Source organism: Micropterus salmoides, unplaced genomic scaffold (assembly GCF_014851395.1).
Source record: "Micropterus salmoides isolate LMB-PRFRI ecotype aquatic unplaced genomic scaffold, ASM1485139v1 Ms_hic_scaffold_5, whole genome shotgun sequence".
NCBI lineage: Eukaryota > Metazoa > Chordata > Actinopteri > Centrarchiformes > Centrarchidae > Micropterus > Micropterus salmoides.
In genome coordinates, this window is record NW_024044237.1 from 38,841,745 (window position 1) to 38,853,106 (window position 11,362).

The 11,362-nt window shown below is 44.0% G+C and overlaps 1 protein-coding gene across 3 annotated transcripts; it reads right to left on the reverse strand.

Annotated features, from left to right (window-relative positions):
- Window positions 1-2,623: 2,623 nt before the first annotated feature.
- On the reverse strand, window positions 2,624-10,803 carry LOC119888481 (survival motor neuron protein-like; the record flags this gene model as incomplete). Of its 3 annotated transcripts, none has more annotated exon segments than XM_038699044.1 (8): window positions 2,624-2,872; window positions 3,285-3,315; window positions 3,444-3,584; window positions 3,662-3,808; window positions 7,082-7,180; window positions 7,361-7,555; window positions 9,069-9,257; window positions 10,740-10,803. In XM_038699044.1, coding segments are annotated over 7 exon segments (865 nt in total), but the record flags the coding sequence as incomplete, so codon positions are not given.
- Window positions 10,804-11,362: the final 559 nt, after the last annotated feature.

The following is an 11,362-nucleotide window of genomic DNA, read 5'->3' on the forward strand; positions in this document are numbered from 1 at the left end:
AGAACAAAGTTCAACACAGACACAGAACGCGTCTCTAAACCTGGAGATTAAACCTAAACTTTAACTCCAGATACGAGAGGAAATATCCGTTTGTAATTTGTGTGAGCTGCAGCACAGTAACACCAAGTGATGAACTCGTTATTCATCCCTGAAAATTGTTTCTCTCTGAAATTCACGTTATTTCTCAGTTTTGCTGACCTGAACTTTGTCTTTCCCTTCTGTGGTTATTCTGCAGCAGCGGAAGGAAATAAACCACATTTCAACACCTTGAAACGGCCTGTTAATACACCTCAGAAGCTTTATTTGGACTAATTTATATATTAATTAAGAAAGACCGAGCAGCTGGTTCATCCTACAGTGAAATAATGAAAAAAACTTCAATTGTTAATTGAACTGAAAATGTTTTGGTGACGTAAACATTTTTAACTTTGGCAGTTTAAGGTCCGTCCGTATTGAGGCTTCGAAGCGCGTGTCGAGTAATCCAGGATGATTTTTGTGAAGCGCGTATGTGTTGGTGACGTATCTCGCGAGCCGGCCCTACCACGTGACCGATTCAGGAAATGCTTTGCAGGTTTGGCGTCCGATTCGAAGGAGGCAGCAAAACGCAACAGACCCTCAACACACTGAAGATTTTCTGTACAGCTCATTTTAAAAAAAATTTGATCAACTTATGTCAGAATTGCTTTGATCAAACAACTTCAAAAATTGTGATGAAACAGGAAATCTTTAGTTGAGTAAAACTAGCGGCAGAAAGTGTTGAAAAAACTAAATTGTGACATTTTGTAAGAATGACACTGCGGGCGTCCTACCCCATGTTGCCCTGATCATTTTCTAAAGCAGGTGAAATCGTCTCCAATAAACCAAAACCGCCTGAAGCACTGCGGAAATAAAAATGACAAATATTCTCCGTTATCTCAAGTCTCAAACCAAGTAACACGGACACATTCTCATAATAAACTTCTCCCGTTTCCAGTCTTTGCATCATAAACACCATATTAATAAGTTCATCATTTATGTATTGGCATCACAAACATCATTCATTAATTTAGTCAATTCAAACTTTCGATTAAAATCGATTACTAAAATGCATCGACGCAAATTCTTTGCAGCTGATCAGAAAGCAGCCGGTGTTCTGCCAACTGTAGCATCTGACTGAAATCCTGACCGATTGTTGAGGTGAAACCAAAGTAAGCCGCCGTCCTCAGCTGAAAATGTGACCACGTGCGTTTGGGTCCCGAGTTGTGACCTCAGTCAGGAGTTAACTGGCTCTCCGCCAGCTGCACTTTAGTGTAACTTGTACTCGGGTGATGTTTGTGTTTGTAAAGCAGCCGTCTGGTTGTTGGTCTGATGTTTGCTGTGTGACACATCTATCATATCTATCATCTACCAACGTACGCAGCTGATCCTGCTACCGCCGCCAAGCTAAAGCAGTTTTTAAAACGACGCATCGATGAATCGTTGAAATAATCTATTTAGTTTTCACGTGACGTCACATTTCTGTTACTTTTGCGTTGCCAAAAGGCTGGATGGTTGTTGTGCTTTCGGATTTACTAACCGAGGAGGAGACACGCCTGAGCTGTGTTAGGAGAAGGATTCTCACAAGGTAAAAGTAAACATTACCGCAGTCGAGCGGCGGCAGGCGCCACCATGCTTTCAGACCAAAAGCGAAGAGAGCGTTCGGGGCGGTGAGTTTACATACAAAGTCAATGCAAAGGCGTGTACAGCCGCGATTTCCTGTCAGGCGGTTCTAAGGGGGCGGTGCCGGCGACACGATGGTTGAATATTTTCAACTCAAGCGAGAAATTCGCACGACACCGAGTGAGGGTTGAGATTGTCCGTACGCACGAGGCTTCAGAGCGTTGTGTGGAGAGCGCCAGGCAGAGCGGGCAACTGAAAATCTGCTGGCCGGCTAAACTTGGGGGAGAGGAGCAGCGCTGCAACCTTTAGACAAATAAACCCCCTGTAGTCGGTGGGATTCTGCTCTGACAGCTCCGCCGTTTACTCGCGGGAGGAGCTCGGAGTTAACTGCTTTTATTAAATAAGATTTCAACGTTTATTTATCTTCTCGGCAGCTTCCCTGCACATCCGGTTCCACTGTTGTCGTTAGCGTCGTTAGCTCTGTCGGACTGCTACTTCATATTTATATAAAAGCTGGACGTTACTTGGAGAAAAGAAAGCGAGGAGGTTGAACTACCTGGTGAGATCAGTAAACGTGTGTCTGTAACTTTATTCCAGCTGTCGTACTTTACTGTGAACAGGTTAGCGTAGCATAGCCCTGATCGATCCAAACTCCATTCAGAAAACAAACATTTTAGAAGCTGCTGTCCTGCTGACAGACCTGACAAAACATCAATTCATGTGTTCAACAGAACAGCATCATGTTGTGGCTGTTTCAGCATCAGTTTGATCCGTTTATTGCCATTAAATCACAGCAAAGGGTTCATCCAGCTGGAGTAATGGCCAGTTGTGTTTATTCTCATTAACACTCCAGGGAGGAGAGCGTTGCGTGGATTAAATTTGCGTTTGGTCTGAATGCCACATCGTTAGAAATGCAGCAGCGGATGCTGTAACGTTATGTTGATCAGATAGTGCTTGTGTGGACAGGAAAACGCCCGTGGACGTGTGGACCGTACAAACGTTTATTGTCAACAAAGAGATTCATGTTATCCACCTTTTTTTTTTTTTTTAAATGACAAACAGAAACACTGAAACACACAAACGTCTCTGAACACAAACTAAACAACACAGCGGTTTCTAAATGATGGACCTTTCAAATAAGAACAAATAAAAAGGATCTTAAAAATATTTTAAACAAATGTAAACTGTGAAAGAAAGAGGATCGTCCCAGCCTGGCCCATAATCCTCTCTGGCTCTGAAGCAGAAAGCAAAAGAAACTACAGTTAATATGATTAATAGATTCTGTTTCCTGTTGAAGCCTTTTAAAGACGCTCGCTGTTACTGCGTTTAGTAACTTCACTGGTTATCAGCCAAATCTGGACTGTGGTTCATTTTCCTCTTGAGTAATGAAATCTGCCATCAGACCAGAAACCTGGTTGTTTCTGTGTAAATCAGCCGTTTCCAAGTTGAATTTTCACATTAATTAATATCAGGGCACAGACAAACTCCACACCTCCATCACGCGACTTCAGCCGGACAGTAAACGCACCTTTCTGCTGCTTTAACTCAGGCTAAAAAGAACAGAAGTAAATATGAACTGTCTATGAATCACAAACTGAGGAGTGTGAATAGAGCTTGTACCCGAGAGTGTCCAGGTGTGGACTTACCTCAGTCTTTGGACATGAACTCCTGCTGAGCCTGAAACACAACCACACACATTTAATGTCCCACAAACGGCAGCTCTGAACAGGGAGTCCAAACTCTGCGACACACCTGCTGGTTCTAGATTAGATTCTTTGGTGTCTTCACATTAAAGTGTTACTGACCATGTAGCTGCCTGTGTGGAAGCCACACATGTACCACAGCATCAACATGCTGGAGGTGGCGTTGACGGCCGGAGGAGTGGCGGACTCTTTCGCGCCAAATGTCCAGAGAGGAGGAGGAGGAGGGATGAAGGACATGGGGCCCTGGGGAGGGAGACGCGGCGTCAGAGAGAGAGAGAATGAATGAGCCGGCTTTATGAATGTTAACGAGTCGGTTTTACCCCCGAGGCCGACTGAGGAGGAGGAGGAAACGGAGGGAAGAATGGAAAGCTGTGATTGGTCGGTTTCTCTGCTCCGTCTCCCTGCTGGTCTCCTTTCTTCTTCTTCTTCTTCTCTTCCTTTTCCACTCTGCCGGGTTTCTCTGTAACCTGCTGACATACAAAACACCAAATACTGAATCAGCAGACCTCCTGCAGCGCTCGCAGCAGGTCCGGGTCAGAACCGCACAGGTTAACCAGCTCGGCTTTGGTGAACGTTGGGACAGTGGATAAGACGCCTGCCTTTGGTGCGAGAGACCCGGGTTCAATTCCCCCACTGTGACACGTCCACCAACATGTCCCTGAGCGAGACGCTTAACCCCTCGTTGCTCCAGAGGCGTGTGACCTCTGATATAATTAACAGCTGTAAGTCGCTTTGGATAAAAGCATCAGATAAATTAAGTAATATTTAAAGAAAAGGAAGAAGAAACTTTAATGAATAAACAAATACAGCTCACCTACGTCTGTGCAGGGCTCTACGCTAACCTCTTCCCCAATGAGCACGTGCTACTAAATGAAAAAATGTGACAAATGTTCAAACCAACGATTATATACATATTTAAAGTAGGTGTGTGCTCCTTCTCCTTGTGTTAAACTACGGTGTGTAAACACTGGAGAACTGAGAGCGAGGACCCTGGTCTCTGGACACGCAGCATTGGCGCTTGTGTAGTTTTTGAACAAGGGACGGATTCACGATCCAGCAGCAGCTCCCAGACCTGATGGAAACAGTGAGCAGCGTTACAGTAACTTCAGTGAATCAGACCAGGGGAAGGTGTTGCTCTCAGGAGGACACATCCTGGCACTCTGAGCCTTCCACTGCAGGAGGAACTAGTTTAAATGAGTCTATTAGTATTTATATTATTATGATAAAAAGTTACATTTTACTGTATGAATGGTCATTTTATGTAACAGTACACTACACAGCTCACCACTAGAAGGCGCTAATATTAATTCCAGCAGTTTCATTCATTAAATCCTTGTGCATGAAAAATTGCCCGCACTGGTCTCTTAATTTGTTAATGCTACTAATCTCATCAATAATCAGAACCAGTCATGCAGGACGAGTTCAACGTCTCAAAGTTCACTGTAGCAGGTCAAACTCTTGTGTCCCGCCCCGTCCAGGCTGTGATTGGCCATTTGACGAAAAGTGAAATTGATGAGCACATCGATGTTATCAAAAGTTGAACACGTCAACAAAAAGCGCCTGATATATTCAGCTCGCCAAACCCACGTCCTCATTATCTTCTCCCTACGGTCTTAAGGTTCGTAACGATGTTTAGGGGCGTATGCGAGCTAAATGGTCGCCCTGCTGTGCCACACCTGGGGTTTGATTAACTGAAGGATTAAATGGTTGTGAAAAACTTTGTTTTCCAGAAATTTAAATAACTACAAAGCTGCACTGAAGAAACCAAGATGGTTTTTTGCAGGACCCTGAGCTCGAGCTACAGGACACAAAGACTCTTACTTGCTTTGAGAGCTTTCGACTGCATCTCAGAGTCTTCAGCAGAGAAATGGTTTGATTTGGTCACGTGACAACTAAGGAACAAAAAGTAAGTAAATGGATGTGAAATGCAGTGATAAGTGGTTTGATTAATTTAAAGCTGATCTGAAGCCACGTTTCATCATTTTTCCTCATTTTACCAACTTTATCCACCGCTGGGGGGCCATGCCCCCCCCCCCACATTTCAAACTCTGTTTTGTCCCCCCCACATTTCTCAGGCGATTTTGGAGTTGGCTCACAGCAGAGGGCTTTACTTTGAGAGACTAGTCAATCAGTCACACACTCCGCATCAGACAGACTCAATAAACGGTTAATTAACTTTAAGAGAGGTAGAGAGGTGTTTCTAGTTTAGCATTTTAAAGGCTCATCTAGTTATGTCTCTACTTTCAGTCTCAGGAACAAAGAGCCCCCACCAAATGCTTTGACTGGAGAGTGGGGCTGACCAGGGACAAACTCCTGGGCCATTTGTTTGCCTTAAAAACCTGTTATGTGTCCATAAACAGTTTAAAGCAGCCAAACTTGTCACAGAGAAATTAGCATCTTACATTTATTCATTTAGCTGACGCTTTTATCCAAAGCAACTTACAATTGCTGTACATGTCAGAGGTCGCACTGCTCTGGAGCAACGAGGGGTTAAGTGTCTTGCTCAGGGACACAATGGTGGACGGGTCACAGTGGGGGACTGAACCCGTGTCCATTATCCATTACGCCATCACCCACCGCCTTACAGTATTTTAAGGGGAAGAGGACAGAGGTCACAGGAAATAACTGAGGAGGACGAGCTTGTAAGTTGGATGGATAGCAGGTGCAGTTTTGTTGCAGGCTGATGATTTGAGGGTTGACAGTCTGTTTCTTTAAGGAACACCAGCTGAAAATCAGTTATTGAAAAGGAAACCTTAGCTTTGGTTCTGGACTTGCGCAAATGAGAGGAGGACCTGATGTAGGCTGCAGCTGTTTGAGCTTGACAGAACGATCGGATCTTCCTCCAACCACTTCAACTTGCGTCTCCCAATCTCACAGCCACGACTGACGATAATATGACAGGCAGCCAGACGTCCACGTCTGCAGCTAACGTACACGTAACATACGAGTTACATTAATGGCGGGAGTCAAAATCAAACAAATACACGCTAATAAGGCATTTTAATTTTCCCACCAGCCTTAAACGCATCATCGGCAAATTTAACACCTACAGCAAATTAACGGTAAAGACCTTAATTTCCCTGATTTCAATTTAAGACCTTAAGACTTTTTAAGGAGCCGCGGGAACCCTGTCACAGATCAGATCTGTTCAGACCCTTCGTTAACATTAACGCACTGAACTCAAACCACAGGCGTCTCGAGTCAGACGCTGAAGTGTGTGATTTTATTTATCATCACCAAAAGTGTAAAATTATTTTCGCCTTATTCTGAAACTATGGCGGAACAAGTTGGACCGCGTGGGGCCGCCGTAGTCTGACTAATTAATGGGAAACATGCTGGTGTCATCTGAAGAGTGAGGACAGGAAGTACTGAAAAGGTTAGGTTGGTAATGAGGATTAGTAGACAGTAAAATGTGCACTTTATCAAATGCAGTGACAATCTATCACTCCATTATTCAATTTCTGTTCCTCATACCCTTGAGGCCACTTTCCTACAATTTTGTGCCGTGCATGATTTAATGTAAGACGAGAAAATGATTAAACATGACTGTTGTAATCAAATCAGCGTTAAAATTCATGTTTCATTTCACATACATTTATACCTTCTTGTCTCTGATGCTTTGGATTTTATTTCAGACACATGCAGAACCGGCAGTTGTCCAGCAGATGGCACCGTCAGGCTTAAACATTACTACACTTCGCTGGTTCATGTGGTTTCACCGCTGCATGATGGAGACTCACCCAGGAGAACTTCTGCTCATCACCTCTCCCCGCTGACCTCCTCTCTCCTCCTCCCTCTCTCTCCTTGCTGCTGGTTACGCTGGACTTCCAGTCGCGGCCCTGCAGGATGAAACAAACGCCTGAAGAGGAGCTCAGTAGTTATGAAGACGACCTCCTCTGAGGGCCGCTCACGATGTCACAGTAACACTGTGTAATATAATACATGTGATTCTGACTCGCTGATCCTCTGTTCTCTAGAACTACTGAGGTTTGATCCCCGGTCCAGGTCCAGGTCTCTACCTTGGCTGCAGCGGCTCTGCTGGGTCCGTGGAGCTCGTCGGGGTTCAGCAGGCGGCCGACGTCCTGCTCCTCCTCGTTGTTGTAGTTGTCGAAGCGAATACGGCAGCGCTGACCTTTGACCCACAGGACGACAGCCGGATAAACCAGGCCGTCCTCCGAGTACACGGCCCGACACCGAGAACCCGGTTTCCAGTCCTGACAGACGGCAACAAGAGGCTGAGAACTTTACTCCGTCACAGTTCTACATATGAAGCTTTTAAAATGAAAAACTCAGAATCTTTTCAACCGTTTTTTTTTTTCCTTCAATAGGCCTTAAAAAAAAGAAATAAACAAAAAACCCTGGTTCTAATTAATGGATGATTTTCACACTAATTCGTTAATTAATAAGTGTGTGTGTTGTTTTTGTTAGAGGTGAATGATTTTTAATGGATTTTAAAAAGATATTAGAATTAATTTTTTACATGCATTTTTAATAGGTATTTATGGATATTCATTCATGACGTTGGGAAAAAAACTGCGTTATAACATTTAAGGATGCACCAAATGTTCAGCCACCGAAATTAACAAAAAAAACCCAAAACACTTTGTGTTCGGCCTAATGAGTCAAAAGACCGAATACATTTTACCGAACAGTCACGTTGCCATGACGGCAGCGTGGAAGCATTTTAAATTGTTCTGCTGAACTGAACTGTCTCCAGCACATCCGCTCCATCTGTGGCTGACTTCTTAGAAAAGAACCGCTTTGAGTGTTTCTGTCTCTCCTCTGTGAGAAGGAGGTGAAACTAGCCCCGCCTACATTTGGAGTGCACACGTATTCCAGCCTTTACGGTAAGTGAAGCGACCCAGAGCGAGCTGACAGGCAGGTTAGAGACTTTATCCTGTCAGTTTGTCTCTTTAGTATGAAGAGACGCTGTGAAGTCTTCATGTTACAACATTATTTATCAAACCGGGTCGGACTGGATGGATTTAGCACGAGGAGGAAACACATTTTCAAAATAAGGCGTCTGTACAGGATGGAAATAAGATTAACTTATATTCACAGAAAGTATAAAACATGTTACATGTGTCCATTAAAAGGAAATGGACCCTCTCGGGCCCCGGACCCCCCACCATAGTCTCTCCACATCCTGTGGGAAACACTGAGGAAAAACCTCATTTTGACCATTTTATTTATGCAATATTCGTTTTCGGCCAATAATTTTCATTTCGGTGCATCCCTAAACATTATAAACCAGAGGCCCTCTTACTCGCTCTGTTTCCCCACAAAGGCCGTCAGCCGTATCCCATGACCTCCTTCAGCAAATACAACAAGGTGTCATTAGGTGGTGAAAATAGTTATCATGGGTTTTCTCTGTTAGAAGATTTTTAAAAAGTTGAAAAAGTCCATAAAATTGAACACGATAGCAGAAAACCATCCTGGAATATTCACCTTGTTTGAAAAACTATGAGCTGTAAGTTGTTGGCGGAGTACGTGATGCGTGCTGACTTTAAATGTCAAAATGTTTTCATTTAAAAGGGGACAGGGCGCATTAATGAACATGTCAGCGTAAATATACCAGATTTAGTCAGAAGGCAAATTTTCATCTGTAGGTCGAGCGGCAGGTTGTTCCATTACAGTAATATATAAAAAGAATACTGCAATACAAATAAATACAAACTGTGAAGTTATGCAGTTATCACTGGTGTCAACACTTCAGGCGTGTGCTACCTGGGAGTTTTCTCTCTGTGTTCGCAGAGCAGCGTCTGGACTTTTGAGCGCGCTCAGTTCCACGTCCTCCTCGTTGCCGTAGCCGCTGAAACGGACTCTGCAGCGTTCTCCGTCCAGAGACACCACCGTCGCCGGGTACACCCGCCCGTCCTCCGACCACACCGCCCGACACTGGGCGCCCACGGCCCACTGACAGACAGAGACAGTTTGTTCTTCACTGTCCCGCCCCTCGGCAGCCATCTTGGTAAGGCCTCAGGTACTTGGGACTAACTAAGATCAGGTCTCTGCAAACCTGCATGAAAATCTCAAACAGTTTGATGACTTTGCCCCAAAATACGCACAAGCTTTCACCAAACCGCCTTCACTTACACCTCTGACGTGACGCCACGAGCTCCTCCCACTTGAAGAAAATGCTAAGCTAACTGAGGTCATGGAAACCGTCACCGTAGACGTTTATAGACACGGTTTACTTCAAAATAACTTCTGAGGCTGTAAACGGCGTCTCCTCCCAAAACATCGCCGGTATCATTTACATTTTTATAATAATTGAGTCTAACTACCGATACCAAATTATTTTTCGTTACCTGAACTTGTTTTTAAAAGGGAAAGCGCTCAAAAGGAAAGAAATGCTGGTCCTTGGTAGCCCAGGTTTTCATCCATGCATGCGGCCGAGCACCGCTGCTGAAATTTTACACAATCATTATTAAATCAATGAGCTACTGATTTTCACTCACGCACTGCGCGAGCACGGTAACACTCGTCGCTCGGCTCGCTTCCTCTTCCTATTCTTCAAAGAACATCTACGTGTTATAACAGCAGCGAGTGTTTGATGTTCCGAGCGGCAGAAAGTGACGGTGAACGTGAGCGGAGGAAAATGTTCTGGCAGTAAATGTTCTGGCAGTAAATGTACGGTGTCTGTTACGGTGCGTCAGCTTCTAAACACCAAGAAAAGTCTGTCGTTTCCCCCCCTGAGGTTAGTGAAGCCTATTGGCTCTAGCTAACATCTCTGCTCCCCTTCAGACTGCGCAGCTTCTACAGCAGCTGCGTAACTGAACATTAGCTCAATTTATAGAGAGTAACTGGAAGCTGGATTTTATCACTGCTGACCCTTAATGTGTTGAGAACATCAGGTACAAACTGGTGCAGCCGGCAGCTCCGTCCTGCACAGACTGATTAAATTATTTTTCAGTTTTCAGTCTGAAAAGTGGCTGTTGGGAAAAGAGAGGACGGAGGTGACCGGAGGAGCTCAGGTTAGTGAAGCAAGTTAGTGATGCAAACTCGTCCTTATAAGCTGATGAGGAGACGTTTCTGTTTGGATTTTAATGTGCAAATAAAATGCAGCTCAGAAGGGAGGAGGTTTCTCATGCTGCCTGTTTTTTTATATTAATGTCTACAGATAAATGTCAGAAGCTGAACAGTCGTATCTATAATGATTCTGAGGTCACATTAACAAGGTTTTAGGGGGTGATGCCCAAAACATGCTGTGCAATAAATGTAAAATCACTGTGGAGCATCAGAACCAACCAAATTACTTTCCCCAAATTTAAAAGTTGTAATTCCTCCCCAGCAGACGGATCTTTAGCTGTTGGTTATTTATTATTGCTCGAGCTTTCCAACTATCTGTTCAGAGACAAGGTGAAAATAAGATTCTATAAACATGTGCGGTCTTACCTTTGATTTGGTACTGGAGGATTCATCTGCAGGTGCAGAGACCGTCTGTCCGTCCACCTGTGCGTTTTGTCTCCTGCTCCGGCGTCTCTATGATGTCGTCTCCTCTGAGGCTGCACATTCTGGCGGCTCAACATCCTGCAAACACACACAGAAACGCTGACGATCCAGAACACACAAACACCACGAATCCTCCTGAACTCAAGACCAAGACTTCACTCTTCACACTTAAAGGTTGACCAAGGTGCTTCACAGGTTAAAATACAACAAGACACTACTAAAAAACAATCTTCAACTTGACATGCATTCAAAATGTCCAACCGCTTTACCCAAAAACACATTTCTTTTAACATGCTGCTGCAGTCATACTTAATTTACTCAGGACTGATTACAAACTGATTGTAAAAGGTGTTTGGTCATGATATGTATAAGTATGCAAATTTTAAATGATCAAAATTCTGAAAGGAGTTTAGTGAAACGTTTTGGCATTAAAACGTTAACAATTTAAGTTACCACTTCTGACAGCGCTGGGGACAAGTTACATGTGGACGCATATAAAATGTGTTTTTATTGTCACAAATCTGAAACGGTGTTTTAAAGAAGCTTCAGCCTCTCTGGAATAATGT